The sequence below is a fragment of the Staurois parvus genome, unplaced genomic scaffold (genome assembly GCF_062004578.1).
Source record: "Staurois parvus isolate SC_StPar_1 unplaced genomic scaffold, SC_StPar_1.0 ptg002140l, whole genome shotgun sequence".
Lineage (NCBI taxonomy): Eukaryota > Metazoa > Chordata > Amphibia > Anura > Ranidae > Staurois > Staurois parvus.
In genome coordinates this window covers 598,467-615,914 of record NW_028319936.1, presented here as the reverse complement: position 1 = coordinate 615,914, position 17,448 = coordinate 598,467, and the positions used below count along the sequence as shown (strand labels likewise).

At 39.6% G+C, this 17,448-nt stretch overlaps 1 protein-coding gene across 1 annotated transcript in view; it reads left to right on the top strand.

Moving 5' to 3' along the window:
• Positions 1-14,350, top strand: part of RLF (RLF zinc finger) — a 102,621-nt gene extending 88,271 nt beyond the window's left edge. The window contains exons 7-8 of the mRNA XM_089665179.1: positions 130-271; positions 9,242-14,350. Coding sequence (XP_089521305.1) covers positions 130-271; positions 9,242-13,378 — 4,279 coding nt within the window. The 3' untranslated portion in view covers positions 13,379-14,350. The remainder of the gene's footprint in view (positions 1-129; positions 272-9,241) is intronic.
• The last annotated feature ends 3,098 nt before the right edge of the window (positions 14,351-17,448 follow it).

Below are 17,448 nucleotides of genomic sequence, written 5' to 3'. Positions count from 1 at the left end.
GGTCCCTCACACAAGCAGATGAGGTACACACACATTTTTAACTCTGCTTATAATTGGGAAACTGTTTAAATGGGTTGTGGATCTTTCTTTAATGGCTTGATATTTTAATATGGATTTTCATTCTTACAGGGAGCTAACTTTGTTTTGGAGTAAGCTTCAGCGAAGAATTGATACCTGTGTAAGTACTTTTCTGGAAAGATGTAGGCAATTTGGTGTGATTGCCAAAACACGTCAGCATCTCTTCTTCCTCATTAAAGTTGTCCATACAGAGGTAGGTGGAAAGTTATTCCTTTTGCAATAAAGTTTTTATCCCTTTTACTTGGTATTGCAAATTAATGTATATATCACAAAGATCTCACAATGCTCACCAAATAAATGTGAAAAAATAAGTGTGTGTGTGTGTATGTATATGTGTGTGTGTGTATATATATATGTGTGTGTGTGTGTGTGTGTGTGTGTGTGTATATATATATGTGTGTGTGTATATATATATATGTGTGTATATACACACACACACACACACACGTGAAAAATTAGAATATCGTGCAAAAGTTCATTTATTTCAGTAATGCAACTTAAAAGGTGAAACTAATATATGAGATAGACTCATTACATGCAAAGCAAGATAGTTCATGCCGTGATTTGTCACAATTGTGATGATTATGGCTTACAGCTCATGAAAACCCCAAATCCACAATCTCAGAAAATTACAATATTACATGCAATCAATAAAACATAGAACAATATCGGACCTCTGAAAAGTATAAGCATGCATATGTACTCAGTACTTGATTTGGGCCCCTTTTGCAGCAATTACTGCCTCAATGCGGCGTGGCATGGAAGCTATCAGCCTGTAGCACTGCTGAGGTGTTATGGAAGACCAGGATGCTTCAATAGCGGCCTTCTGCATTGTTCAGTCTCATATCTCTCATCTTTCTCTTGGCAATGCCCCATAGATTCTCTATGGGGTTCAGGTCAGGTGAGTTTGCTGGCCAATCAAGCACAGTAATCCCATGGTCATTGAACCAGGTTTTGGTGCTTTTGGCAGTGTGGGCAGGTGCCAAGTCCTGCTGGAAAATAAAGTCCGCATCCCCATAAAGCTCGTCTGCGGAAGGAAGCGTGACGTGCTCCAAAATCTCCTGGTAGACGGCTGCATTGACCCTGGACTTAATGAAGCACAGGGGACCAACACCAGCAGATGACATGGCTCCCCAAATCAACACAGACTGTGGACACTTCACACTAGACTTCAAGAATCTTGCAGTGTGTGCCTCTCCATTCTTCCTCCATACTCTGGGTCCTTGGTTTCCAAATGAGATGCAAAAGTTGCTCTCATCAGAAAAGAGGACTTTGGACCACTGAGCAACAGCCAGGTCTGTTTTGCTTTAGCCCAGGTAAGACGCTTCTGGCATTGTTTGACAAGAGGAATACGACATTTGAAGCCCATGTCCAGGATCCATCTGTGTGTGGTGGCTCTTGATGCACTGACTCCAGCCTCAGTCCACTCCTTGTGAAAGTCCCCAACACTTTTGAATGGCCTTTTCCTGACAGTCCTCTCCAGGCTGCAGTCATCCCTGCTGCTTGTGAACCTTTTTTTCTTCCACGCTTTTCCCTTCCACATAACTTTCTATTAATGTGCTTTGATACAGCACTATGGGAACATCCAACTTCTTTTTCAATTACCTTTTTATGTTCTCCCTCCTTATGGAGGATGTCAGTGATGGTTTTCTGCACAACTGTCAGGTCAGCAGTCTTTCCCATGATTGTGATTCCTACTGAACCAGGCTGAGAGACCATTTAAAGGCTCAGGAACCCTTTGCAGGTGTTATGGCTTAATTAGTTGATTAGAGTGGGACACTTTGAGCCGAGAATATTGCACCTTTTCACAATATTCAAATTTTCTGAGATTGTGGATTTGGGGTTTTCATGAGCCGTAAGCCATAATCATCACAATTATAACAAATCATGGCTTGAACTATCTTGCTTTGCATGTAATGAGTCTATCTCATATATTAGTTTCACCTTTTAAGTTGCATTACTAAAATAAATGAACTTTTGCACGATATTCTAATTTTTCGAGTCTCACCTGTATATGTGTGTGTGTATGTATTATTATTATTATACAGTATTTATAAAGCGCCAATAGTTCACTCAGCGCTGTACATTACAAAGGGGGACAGAACATGTGACAGAACAATAACAATACAATGCAAAACATGAGGGGATCAAGGGCCCTGCTCTTTCGAGCTTACAATCTAGGAGGGAGGGAATGGTGGCACAGGAGGAGAAAGCTGTGGGGGATGGAGTGGTAGGAAGAGTGGAGGAGGTCTGCAAGTTAGCAGGGGGTGGGTAGGCTTCCCTGAAGAGGTGGGTTTTTAGGGTGTGCCTAAAGGAGAGGAGAGTGGGTGATAATCTGATGGGTTGGGGCAGGGAGTTCCAGAGGATGGGTGACACCCTGGAGAAGTCCTGGAGGCGGGCATGGGAGGAGGAGACCAGGGAACTAGAGAGGAGGTCTTGTGAGGAGCGGAGTGTGCGTGCCTGGTGGTACTTGGATATTAGGTCGGTGATGTAGTTCGGGGAAGTATGGTGGACGGCTTTGTACGTCAGTGTTAGGATTTTGAATTTGATCCGTTGCACAATCGGAAGCCAGTGGAGGGATTGGCAGAGGGGGGTGGCGTAAACGGAGCAGTTAGCAATATATATATTCTAATAGCTATGTTGTAGCTTGTTACTGTCATGCATTCCTACACCTCATAAGATATATAAACCTCCAAAGTAAAGCGCAACAAGTAAATACTAATAATTCGATCCCTCTGTGTCAAATCACCAACATAAAATATTCCTCAAAATCTCTTGTATGTGCAATAAACAACATCAACAATGCATAAATTGTGAATAATCACTAGATATATAATGTATAGTATAATATAAAACGCAAATCCTTGAAATCAACAGACTATTTTATAAATTGGAAGAACGGTCTGGATAAAAGCGCACAGATGTGTCCCAAAGGAAATAAGTGAATGGTATATGTCAACTATGATTGGTGGGGAAAAAACTCACTGCTGCCATGGTAAAAACACATCGGTTTGTGGGAGGTATGAACAGGAGCCAGGCGCTGTGTAGTTTTGTGATAGAAATAATACACCTTGTATGGAGGTGTGCCTTTAATAAGTCATATGGTAAAACAATAATAAATAACCAGCCTGTGGCTTTAGGAAGCCAGGTTCCAAGATGGACGGCCCGTCCGCTCAGAGGGAAGCAGTGGAGTAGAATGCCTGTCAGTGCAGGGACCACGTTTACCCGACGTCCCAGCGTCCTGGATGACGTCACCACGATGTGGAGGGACGGAGGGGGGGGAACTCTTGCTGGAGCCGCAGCTTTAGAAGGAAGAGGCCGGTTGCTGGGACAACATGTTTCGCGCGCATGCGCTTTGTCAAGTCTATTTTATAAATTGTGTTCTTATTGTGATATCACATGCGTCCATCTACATACGTATTGCATGTTTGAAAAAAAAAAAAGTGTGCTCCACCAGTGCAATCCACCACATTTTCAATAGAGCTTCTTACCTTTGTCTGACCTCCATGGGCTAAGGTCAGACTATGCTTTCCCAGTGATCTGGGTCGCAATCCTCCAGTGCATCCAGAAAGCTGCCTGCATATCACTCTGTCACTCCGTACGGACTCCAGCCCATTCACCACCAAAGAAATATACCTTTCATGGTCTAGTATTAAAACAAACTTTTATTAAAAAAGGAAGAAAAACTACTCACAAATAAAGTGCACTTTCTAATGCAGTGCACAAGATAGTATTGCCTTATTTAAGGTCTAAAACACATTGTCCCCTTAAGGAAAGACATTAGTGTAAGTATATGCAAAGATGGCCTACTTCCTGCTTCCTGAAATGTTTTGTCATGTGATAAGTGGCTTCCTCATTGGATTCTATCCTGTTTGTTTTAATACTACACCATGAGAGGTATATTTATTTATTTTTTGTGAATGGGCTGGAGTCTGGACAGTGTGAGAGTGGTATGCAGGCAAATCTCTGGATGCACTGGAGGATTGTGACTCAGATCACTGGGAAAGCACTGTGTGACCTTACCCCTGTGGAGATCAGACATAGAGGGAAGAGGCTCTATTGAGAGGTGGTGGATCGCACAGGTTTTTTTTTGTTTGTTTTTTTTTTGCTTCCACTTTGTTATAATACCACTAACAGTTGACCGTGGAATATTTAGTAGCAAAGAAATGTCACAGATGGACAGGTTGCAACCTATCACGGTACCATGCTTGAATTCACTGAGCTCCTGAGAGCGACCCATTCTTTCACACATGTTTGTAGAAGCCGTCTGCATGCCTATTTTATACTCCTCTGGCCATGGAGGTGATTGGAACACCTAAATCCAATGATTTGGAGGGATGTCCCAATACTTTTGGCAATATAGTGTATCTAGTAATTATTCACAATTTATGTATTGTTGATGTTGCACATTCAGATGATTTTGAGGAATATTGTATATTGGTGATTTGATAAAGTGGGATCGAATTAATAGTATTGTTTCTATATTATAATTTATTTATTAGGTTTATATTACAATTTATTGTGTATTGCACAGAGCAGCCCTGAACCTCCTCTTCTGGAATTCCCCACCAGTGCTGTAGGCTCTTCCTTTTCTGCATGTGCTATCATAGGAAGCTGCTTCCTTTGGTGGCTTACATTTAGGCTTGATAGGGGTGGGTGGTTCCCAGCAAAGCTTTTTCCTGTGTCCAGTCACCTGAAGGTAGTGACATATAACTCATAAGCTAAGAAATCAAGTCCTTTACTTTACACCAAGATATGGTATTTACAAGTAAGTCACAATTTCTCATATCCTACAGTACAGGACACAGGCTGAGTACTCTTAGACCTTGAGATGTCCCCAAGCAATGCATGAGTAGGGTGGGCAACAACTAGGTAAACTGAACTATATAAAAATTCCTATTTTTGCAATGAGGCAAATGGCTGAGTTCAGTATGTTTCTTTCCTTGAGTTAGGTTCATAGCATTGCATCATGCTTTTACTTGCATCTACTTGATTTCAATGGAAAATGCATGTACCTAAAATGGACAGGATTGACCCATTTTGCCATCATGGGCTTAAAGCAAGATTTGAACCAAAAATCAAATGTATCGCATATTACTAATCATTGGATGTAGTGGCCACAATAGCTTTCTTTTTTAGGCTTTAGACTGGTGATCTGGCTAATAACACACCTCCTGTAATGAGTCCCCCGGGATGAAGGAGCACAGGGACACTTTAGGGACAGCAGCATTTTCAGTCTGGGATGAGGGTACTGTTAGATGTACTAGCAGGTTAAAATGCACTAACAAAGCCAAACTCCAGCTCACATTTTATAAGCGATTACAGTAACAGTTTTTTTCCTTTTGGGCTAAAGATTTTTTAACCACTACCAGATCAGGCCTTTTCTAGCATCTTCTGTTTACATGTAACAATCAGTATTTTTTGCTAGAAAATTACTTAGAACCCCCAAACATTATATATTTTTTAAGCAGAGGCCCTAGAGAATAAATTGGTGAGCTTTGCAATTTTTTATATCACATGCTATTTGCTCAGCAGTTTTTCAAATGCAATGATTTGGGAAAAAAAACACAAACTATTTTTTTTAGTTTTAATGCACAAAAACACAATACATAACCCAACTTTTTGTAAAATATAAAAGATTTTATGCTGAGTAAATAGATGCCAAACCTGTCATGCTTTAAAATTCCGCCAACCTGTGCAATGGCGAAAAACAACGTAAATTTTACTATATAGGTGACTCTTTAAAAGCCTTCACAGGTTACCACGTTAGATTTACAGAGGAAGTCTGGTGCTAGAATTACTGTCCATAATCTGACATTTGTAGTGATACCTTGTGTGTGGGACAATTGCTATTTTCTTGTGTGCGTTCGCCTTTGTTAAAAAAAAAAAAAAAAAATCAAGTGCCTGTCTCCCCCGTGCATGCACACACTGTCGCTTTAAAAAAAATTTTTTCTTCTTTTTGATCACTTTTGAAAATGTAAACATCCCTTGTGACATCAGTAGGCATGTGACGGGTACTCTTTATGATGGGATCTAGGGTCAATAAGACCCCAGATCTTTCCTCTGCCCTTTAAAAGCATTCAATCACACCAGAATCGACGTGATTGAATGCTTTTATTTTTTTAAAATGGCACCGTTTAGTTTTGGGTAAACTGGAAGTGATGTCAGGTCATCGCTTCCCATTTACTATATTACAGAGCCAAACAAAGCTGATCTGGTCCGGTGGGTCGGGAGCTCCCGTTAAAGCCACAGGAAGGAGGTGCTTTCCCGCTGCTTGTAATAGCAATTGAGCAGCTAGTTAGTTTTGTCTCATTATTCTTAACTGATACGTTTGCAAGAGCTTATCCTTTTCAAAAGTGACTTTCTGAGTAGACCAAGTGAAAATAGGAGAGCCTATAAAAGAAAACTAATTCAGCCATCGCATCTAAGAATTTGTAAGCTGCAATATAATAAATGATTATTTGCTTTTGGGTTTAATACTGCTTTAAAGTTTTGCATCAGAACAGTACTGCTTTCAGCCGGCCAGTTCAGTAAACCTTGGAATTCCATGGAATTCGCCCTTCTATAAGCTCTGGGTAGCTTCAGTGATCATGAATTTATACGAGCAGTGTTCCCCAGACTCTGCTGCGTAAAAGAATAGCTGTGATTAGGAGAAGTAGGATGAAAGCTCGTTTTGGCCCTACTTCTGAGGATCACAGGAGCACACTTAGTTCTGCCCTTGTGTGACCCATATTCAGCCAACAGCAGGCTAAAGCCTGGTATCAGCTGTTATCACTTAGCCAATCCAAGCTCTGGAGAGATTCCAACTTTAAATTCGGGGTCCGCCCAGATTCCTGACTGGCAGCTGGCTCAGCCTCTCCGTGAGCCGCTGAGAGCCTAAACTTGCTGCTTACATCCTGCATAGCCCGGTGCTCCAGGGAGCTCTGGAGGGACAGAGTAGAAAGCCGGTGACTTACTGTCATCGGCTCTCTGCTCACTGAAGACCGAGAACCGAGTGATCCGCGCTCTTTGATCTTTGATCACTCTGTTCTCAGTCTTAGCAGTGGGGGGGGGGGGGCAGATTCTGCATCCACCTAGGTGAGTATGTATGTATGTTTGTTTTTTTGTTTATTTTTTAAATTCAATAGCTTTCAGAACCATAACAGGTGTGCAGACTGTTGTCCGGTTCTTAGATTTAAATACCAAGCTAACAAGCCAATCCACAATTCTTCACTCAGTACAAACCAAATGTGCATTAGAAGCTACAGCACTTCAAAATCCAGGCTGGAGGATGTCTACCATCATATAGCTCTTCCCTCCCCGTCCTGACTGTCCCTTGACACACCTTTTATTTGATTTCAGTTTTTAATCATGGAGATAGTGTTACATGGGCATTATGCAGCGTGCTCTGCATGCAAATAGTTTGGCTAGGAACACGCATTCCTCCATTCTGGCATCCACCCATAAAGGCATTGTGGTATTTTAATAGCTCCTCCCAAGAACCGGTTCAATGCTTGAGTTAGTGCTGAGGGCTTTTGGGAGGAATACCGAGTCAGGGTTTTGTGATATTCTTGGGAAGCCATGTACAGCACACTGTCAGCCCTCTCACCAGCCGTGTTCTGCATTGCATAGAAAAGCACAGATGGATGGGGTTTTCATCGCTGGGTCTAAAGGTACATAACGAAAACAAAGGTTTTATTTAAAAGTTTCACGAGCATGTTGATGAAGGGTTAAAGGAGAAACCAGGAAAGGCAAAATATGAGTAGATTAAATTTCAGGAAATAGTTTGAATCTTAATCGGCACACAAGTGTCCCATATTAGAACTGCCCAGCGGCCAGACCACACAATAGTGCCTCCCCGCAAATTCCAATCAAGTCAGTCCAAGAGTCCAGCGCTCAAATATGCGAAAACAGTCTCTTCAATTTATCAGTAGGTAAGCGTGGTCAGTGAATCCAATCTCCAAGACTCTTACCAGATTCGCCGATACTGGTTACATGGGTCCACAAAAGCTTAATCACATCCACTACTCTACCTTATTTTTCTTCTTCACTCCTCCCATGCGTCCCCAAATAGGAAAAACTTATATAGTGTATTATATCCTATAGTGTTATACACACTGAAATATTGTGTTCACATGTATATGTGCCACCATGCATGTACAATCACCAATGATTGTGACTTCTCCCAGTCTACCACCATCCATAGGTGAATCTTTTTCTCAGTAACTCCCATAAAAGGAAAAAAACCTCAAGAATGCAATATATCCATACTACAATTATATTAAAACCTTTTTATAATTGACACATGCAGGAGCATGTAAGACTGTGAGCACAAACATGATTGCAATCATACATCCACAGTACCCCTTCCCCCATGCACTAAACACCTTACCCTTACAACCCCCTATATCACCGGGTTGAATGATCTCGCTTGTAGAGTCGCTTCACATCCACTTGCTCCTCCGGTATATAAATTACTCTTATATCTGATTCTGATTTGGTCAGAACTTTTTGCCTTGTCCACTGTGTACATTTTAGGTGTAGAAAATTGACAGGTGGACTTCCTCAGTCATGATTGTGCTCCAAAGACTGCTATATACTGCACAATGAGAGATATTTTTGTATCTAATGTCACTGAGCTGATGTTGCTGGAGGAGCTAGATGTCATAAAGGTGCACAGAACTGAATACTTGATGTTTAGGGAGTGAGAGATGGAGTAAAATACAAAGAAGACAGGCATACCTGGTGCAACAGTGGCCCTACTTAAAGGGCAAGGTGTGTATAGACCCTACTGCAAAGTGGGTCTATTTTCTAGGTAAGCTGTATGTGTGGATGATGGAGCATGGATGAATAATATTGACGGCATAGTCACAGTCAAGGGGAACATTGGTGATATGGTGTAATTTGTACACTGAAGACAGATATTTCTGGGACCTATTTAACAAATTTAAAGGTCGTGCTGCACTTTGTTTAATAAATTGTTTGATGTTGGATCGCATATCAGTGTCATATCTGTAACACTTGTTTATTGTTTTACATCTCAGCACTTGTATTGGTGAATAAGGAGGATAATATTTTATTTTTATGAACTATTTCTAATAGAAACTGTAGGATGTGCAGATTGTTTGCCTTTTAAGTTATCAGTCACTGATGGGTTTTTTTTTTTTTTACCCTTTCTTTTCAGGCTGGTGATGAAGGTGTTCCAGTTTCAATAATGCTTTGCATTCGGGCAATTCAGATCGCCTCAAATGAAACTGATGCAACAAAGACTTCAGTTTGCAAAACAATAGCTTGTCTCTTACCTCAAGACTTGGAGGTGAGAAGAGCCTGCCAGCTCACAGAATTCTTATTTGAGCCAACAACTGAAGGATTGAATATATTGGAGGAGCTCTATCTTCAGCCTGATCAGAAGAATGTTGAGGAATCTAGTGTTATTTCAAATTCTCTACGCTGTGAATTATTGCTAGCCCTGAAAAGTCATTGGTTATTTGATCCTGAGTTCTGGGATTGGAAAACTTTAAAGCGACACTGTTTTAAACTTCTTGGGCAAGATGGTTCTGATACAGAGGAGGAGAGCTATGGTGAATCTTCAGTTAACGATCCTGATCTTTTGGATGCTTCTTTGGCTAGCTATAACTATCACGCTGAGCAAACAGAAGAAACTCAAGAATATACTTCAAATGAAACTGAAAATGTTAAAGTGAAAAAACCTGTTGGGTCTTCTGAAAGATACAAGCGGTGGTTGCAGTATAAATTTTACTGTGTAATTTGCAACAGAGAAGTAATTGAGGCACGAATACTCCATCATGCTAAAATGCACCTTGAAGATGGCATTTATACATGTCCTGTGTGTGTAAAAAAGTTCAGAAAGAAAGAAATGTTTGTTCCCCATGTAATGGATCATATGAAAATGCCAATGAGACATCGACCAAAAAAGAAAGAAACTCAAAAACAGGAATCTCCTGAGCCCCCTGAACAGGAGGATGACCCCAAAGGTTACGTCTCATTCAGGGCATTAAGAGACAAGAATTTACAGGATAGGGACGTCTATCCTTGTCCTGGAACCGACTGCTCAAGAGTCTTTAAGCAGTTTAAATATTTAAGCATACATTTGAAAGCAGAACACCAAAACAATGATGAAAATGCAAAGCATTATTTAGACTTGAAAAATATGAGGGAAAAGTGTGGTTATTGTCGTCGACATTTTATTACAAATTTTCACTTAAGACAGCACATGAGAATTCATATTGGTTCCCATCCATTTATGTGTGTTTCTATAGACTGCAATGAAAGGTTTAAAACTGTCAATGAACTGCTTCATCACAAACATACACACTTGGAACTTCAATACAAATGTGAATTGGAAGGGTGCCACTTGGTGTTCAGTGACTTAGGACTACTGTACCATCATGAAGCTCAGCATTTTCGAGATGCTGCATATACATGCACTTTTCCACAGTGCAAAAAATTTTATTATTGTAAGTCTGAACTACAGGAACATATTGCCACACACTTAGCACATTCTGGGAACAGCTATGGCAATGGGACTGAGTTCTTAAATAACCTAAAAAATGAAGTTGGTGATCCAAATAATTCTTCATGTAATTACCTGCCTTCACTTATTGAGAAAAGCATAATGTCTTCTAAGGAAACAGAGCCTGAATCTGAAAATCTGGGTGAGAAAAATTTGGAGCAAGTCAAAACAGAACCCGGCTTGCATCATGGAATGGGCCCCGACTGCGCATTGAAAAATGAATGCAAAGAGCAAACGAATAGTGAAAAACTTAACATGTGCGCATGCAAAATGAATGATCCTGCCAATGCCGTCAAACAGGAATGCCTACATAGTTCATGTGTTGAAGAACTGCTTGAAAAGCCACATGAAGCTGAAAGTTTATGCAATGTTACAATGCCAAATGAAGCACACATCAAAAGTGAAGAGGAGGAGATTCCAACATCTGAAGACTTTACAAAGTCATCCACATCAGAAGACCTAATGTTTGAACTTCTTACTAGTTTGAAACAGCTTAATTTAAAAACTGTGGATACGTGTATTCCGGAAACTGTAGCCGATTCCTCTAATAGCTCTACAGTAACACAAAATAGAAGCGCCCCGAAACAGGAAAAGATCCTCAGTCAGTATCTTTCTCAGTTATCCTCCAAACCATTTTTTTGTGAGCTTAAGGGTTGCAAGTCTGCTTTTGTCACAAAAGCTGCTCTTTTATTGCATTATTGTAAAAAGCATGAATATACAAAGGAAAAGGCTCTTAAACTGAACATGTTCCAAAAAAAATTTTCACCTTTCGAGTGCCATATCTGCCAAAGACGATTTACAAGGCGAACTCTACTTCGCTTTCATTATAAGAGTGATCACCATATAACAAAGGAAAAACCAAGGAGAAATGTTAGGAAATTTGATAAAAAGATGAAGCCACGCATTAAGCATCAAAGACGCACAAGTTGCTGGGAAAAACTTCTGACAAATGAGATCAGCTGCCACAGTAATGTTAGGACATCTCCGGTCCAAGAGGGTTTTATATCTGAGACCTATGCAGATTCGTTGTCTGATGAGACTGATAGCAGTAATGCTTTTGGTGCTTTAAGACCTGATGATCTGACTTCTGGAGAAGGAAGAGGAAGCAGGCGCTTTGTAGAGAAAGATAAGTCATGTTATGCCTTAAATAAGTATCACAAACCTTTTCACTGCATACACAAGTCTTGCAATGCTTCTTTTACAAGTCAGCGAGGATTAGTTCGCCATTACCAGCTTGTACATCAATATAACAGGGAGTCTTTATGTTTGGAAAAAGACAAGGAGCAGAACAAAGAGACAAATAAATGCAGAAAGATATTTACTTGCAAATATGAAGAATGCAGGAAAAGCTTCATTTGTGGTGGAGCTTTGTCAAAACATTACAAAGAATTTCATGATCAGAGTGAAAATGAAGAGAAGGAGGTTGATACTTTTGATCATGAACATTTTTTGCAATCTGAAACAGAAGAAGATGAAGAAAAATTTAGTGAGGAAAGTGAAAGTGATGAGTCTGAAATTTACTGTGATGTAGAGGGCTGCGATGCTGTGTTCACAGATCATACAAACTATTCACGACACATTATGACCCGTCACAGAAAATACAACCTTTATGAGGGTAGGAGAAAGCGTAAGAAAAAAGTACAGGAAGTGGATGAAAACTATATTGAGCCCAAGCGCCACAAACGTTTCTTTCAAAGGAAGGATTTGAAAGTTCAAATTAATACGAATACTGATGGAAAAAAAGAGGAGGCGGAAATTAAAACCAGAAAAGAAGCATTACAGATGTGTGCACAAAATAAAGATGTAACACAGTTTCCGTGTATGGTTCTTGGGTGTTCATCAGTTGTAAAGTTAGAGAGTAGTATTATTCGGCATTACAAGCTAACACATCACCTAAGTCCTGCATATGTAAATAATCATATCCATGAACTGGTTTACTGTGTAAAAAACCTTTCTAAAGACGCAGAAGAATTCAGTTCACCAGAAGGCAGTCCTAAAAGCAGTGATCACTTTCAGGATCATAAAATAACCAGATTAAGTTTGCGTAGTAGTAATATTGGCACATCAAATGAGAGAGGTGACTCTTACAAAACCTCCAATAATGACCTAAGAAAAAATGGCTCTGTGGATAGAGACTTTTTTGGCACATCACCACATAATAATAAAATCTCTAATAGCATTAATGAATCTGACATGAGGTCTTCTAACAAGAGAAATGAGGATAGAACTTCTAAATCTAGTGGAAAGGAAAATATCTCCAGTTTCTGTAAAGGATATAAGGAGGAAAACTATAAAGGAGTTCATTTACGAGATCCTGCAGAATCCGACTTGCTTGATTCAACAAAATGCAATCAACAAGATCCAGTACAAGCAGCCATTGGACTAACGAACTTCAAGCCAATGGGCTTTGAATCCTCCTTTTTAAAATTTTTGCAGGAAAGCAGGAACACAGATGAAGATGAGGAATCAGAGTCTGATGAATGGGATTTACCACAAAAAAGCAAACGCCGAAATTCTTTACAGAACCGGAAACGAGTCTGTAAAGATCGAAATGAGCGTGAAATACGTTTGTCCTTGGGTAAAACTGCATCGTCTGAACCCACATTAGAAAATTTAAGAACAATGTTAGATAAAGCATTGACAGATTGTGGTGACTTAGCTTTAAAACAACTGCACCAGCTCTATCAAAAACCTGTTGTTGTTCTGGAGCGATCAGACTTCACTGCACCTCTAATAGACTTGTTCTCTAGCAAAAAAACTGATCAACTGTGTGTGGGCATTTCATGAAACATGCCTGCTCTTAGAATTTTGCCAGTATTAATTTGAGAGACTTCAAAACACAGAAGGCTTGCTCATAAATATGAGGGGTACCATGTAGACATTTTGTGCAATTAGATGTAACATTTCATGAATGTACTTACCTGTGTTCACAATATATTTGGTTTATCTTCCCAGCAGAAATCTGTACTTGGTGCTAGGACATCAGTATAACGGGGCTTCCTTTGACAATAAATGTGCATGATTGTCTGGGATTGTGGGATTTAAGATTTTCATACTTGAATGAATTTGCACTTAAGAGTGCGTTATGTAATATATTGTACACTACGTCTTATATTTTTTTGAGTTCTGTTTCAATAAATGACAAACTTTCACCCGTTTTGATGGAGCATTCCAACTTTTTAAAATATATTTTTTTACTATGACATAAGGCTTTACTTTTTTTTTGGCAAGATTTCACAATTTTTTTTTTTTTTTATCCTTTCTTAAATGTAAAGTGCTTTAGAAAGGTCTGCATTTTCTGCACTAAGTGTAGGTTTAGTATGTCATGTTTATTTTCATATTCTGTTTAAGTAGAACATTGAATTAATTTGATATTTCTTTTGATGCACTGCAGACATTAATAAATATGTTTTTTCAGATAATACAGTTTTAAAATGTGATTTTATTTTTACCCTTGTATTTGAAATATGTTGTAGCTTAAAATGCAAGCTTATTGTCAACACCATTTCTACTCTTTGGATTTAGGCCAGTTTTGCTTGTATATAAGGACTTAAAGTTGTAGAACTTTTCACATCTACGTATAAAGAAAATGGCAGCAGGTTTGTTAGTATTGCCTTATGCTGGTTTGTGAAAACACTGGACAAAGATGTAACTATTGGTATTTTTCAATTGGTCAATGTGTTTATCTCAGTTCTCTTTGAATTGCACAGTGGGGCATAACATATAGTTTGTTCCACAATTAAATGCAATATACTACCATTTGTAACAGTGTCTGAACATTCATGTATCATACAAATTACTTTTTGTGGTGGTGGAAGGGACTCCATGTTTGCACATGTGAGAATTTTGTATATCTGAGAATTCTGCAGTGCAGGATTTTATTTCATAAGTAATGATACACTACTGGTTTATTCTGCTTTTATATTGCACAACAGCTACTGATAAACGGAGTGTAGTACCTACATCAATCCCAGTTTTGTTCAGTGCAACTTTTAACTTGGCTGGTATTTGCAAGACTGCCTGTAGCAGTTTTTTTTGAGTTCTTGCATGCTCATGAAACCTGCCTTTATCTTAATGTTACGATTTTTATACATGTTTTTTAAAGAAGTTAACATGTTCTTTTTAAACTGTTTTTTTTTTTTTTTTTTTTGCTTTAATGTACAATAAAAAGTACATTTACTTTCAAAGAAAAATGGGAATGTGGGATCGCACATTGGCAGTAGCCTTTATTTACATAAACAAATCACCTGTAAAGGTTGTGTTGGGCCATGTATATGCTTTCATGGATATATAGTATTCTGCAAGTGTTTTATGAACTTCTGAAAACAATTTTTGATTTTTTTTTTTTTCTTCAATACAAGTGTTGCTAAACCCAGGACCCTGAATTCACTATATCTGATCTCCCATAGAACATGGACAAGTGATTATTTTAGTAAACATAAACTGCTAAATGCCTTTTCTCATCAGCAGTTAGAGCAGTATTGTGACTTCTATCAGTGTACAGAAGAACACATGTTAAAGTTTGTAGGAGTTATCTTTCTGCTCTAGGAGGATGCAAAACCCCTGACCTATGTCTGGACAGTGCTGATTGGCCCTGTGCTAATCACATGCATGCTCCCAAGGAAAAAAAAAAAAAACTAGCAATGCACACCAAATTGAGCTTATGCAGAGGGATCTCCACACCATATGTCTTATCAGGAGATAAGAGGGGGACACTGGAAGGTGTTGATCAGAGAAGTCAGGATCCAACAGCATTTTTACGCAATACAGAGCATTAACCTCTTAGGTTCCACGGGGAGTATAACAAGCATACATATAAAGATATATATTAAGTATATATAAGTGTGTGTACACACTCACACACACTCTCACACACACACTCTCACACTATCTCACAGAAGTGAGTACACCCCTCACATTTTTGCAAATATTTTATTCTATCATTTCATGTGACAACACTGAAGAAATGACACTTTGCTACAATGTAAATTAAATTAGTGAGTGTACAGTTTGTATAACACTGTAAATTTGCTGTCCCCTCAAAATAACAACACACAGCCATTAATGTCTAAACAGCTGGCAACAAAAGTGAGTACACCCCTAAGTGAAAATGTCCAAATTGGGCCCAATTAGCCATTTTCCCTCCCCGGTGTCATGTGACTTGTTAGTGGTACAAGGTCTCAGGTGTGAATGGGGAGCAGGTGTGTTAAATTTGATAACGCTTTCTTCACTCATACTGGTTACTGGAAGTCTAACATGGCACCTCATGGCAAAGAACTCTCTGAGGATCTGGAAAAAAAGAATTGTTGTTCACATAAAGATGGCCTAGGCTGTAAGAAGATTGCCAAGACCCTGAAACTGAGCTGCAGCATGGTGGCCAAGACCATACAGCGGTTTAACAGGACAGGTTCCACTCAGAACAGGCCTCACCATGGTCGACCAAAGAAGTTGAGTGCACATGCTCAGCATCATATCCAGAGGTTGTCTTTGGGAAATAGACTTATGAGTGCTGCCAGCATTGCTGCAGGGGTAAGGGGGGGGTCAATCTCTCAGTGCTCAGACCATACGCTGCACACTACATTAAATTGGTCTGCATTGCTGTCGTCCCAAAAGGAAGCCTCTTCAAAAGATGATGCACAAGAAAGCCCACAAGCAGACTAAGGACATGTATTACTGGAACCATGTCCTGTGGTCTGATGAGACCAAGATAAACTTATTCGGTTCAGATGGTGTCCAGCGTGTGTGATGGCAACCAGGTGAGGAGTACAAAGACAAGTGTGTCTTGCCTACAGTCAGGCATAGTGGTGGGAGTGTCATGGTCTTGGGCTGCATGAGTGCTGCTGGCACTGGGGAGCTACAGTTCATTGAGGGAACCATGAATGCCAACATGTACTGTGACACATTGAAGCAGAGCATGATCCCCTCCCTTCGGAGACTGGGCTGCAGGGCAGTATTCCAACATAACAACCCCAAACACACCTCCAAGATGACCACTGCCTTGCTAAAGAAGCTGATGGTAAAGGTGATAGACTGGCCAAGCATGTCTCCAGATCTAAACCTTATTGAGCATCTGTGAGGCATCCTCAAATGGAAGGTGGAGGAGCGCAAGGTCTCTAACATCTACCAGCTCCTTGATGTTGTCATGGAGGGGTGGACTCCAGTGGCAACCTGTGAAGCTCTGGTGAACTCCATGCCCAAGAGGGTTAAGGCAGTGCTGGAAAATAACGGTGGCCACACAAAATATTGACACTTTGGGCCCAATTTGGACATTTTCACTAAGGGTGTACTCACTTTTGTTGCCAGTGGCTTAGACATTACTGTCTGTGTGTTGAGTTATTTTGAGGGGACAGCAAATTTACACGGTTATACAAGCTGTACACTCACTACTTTTACATTGTAGCAAAGTGTCATTTCTTTAGTGTTGTCACATGAAAAGGGATAATAAAATATTTACAAAAATGTGAGGGGTGTACTCACTTCTGTGAGATACTGTGTGTTTGTGTGTGTGTATGTATACGTGTGTGTGTGTATGTATATATGTATATATATATATATATATATTATGATATGATTTTACTGTTGTGGGTTTAGTAATACTTTAAGCATTCTCAATCAATGTTTGTTTTTATTTATCAGTTAACCTGCAAAGCGCATAAACAGAAAACTTGAATCAAATTATTCACCCTTTGACTTGAGTCATTCACATTTAGGTGATTTGGAGCATTATAATAATATGCATGTTAGCCCATTGCAGTGCTATTGATTTTTAATAGCACCCCAGTGTATTAAGACAACACAGCTCCAATGCACATGTGTTGCAGTGAACTACAACTCATGGTAACATATTTCTATGTGTT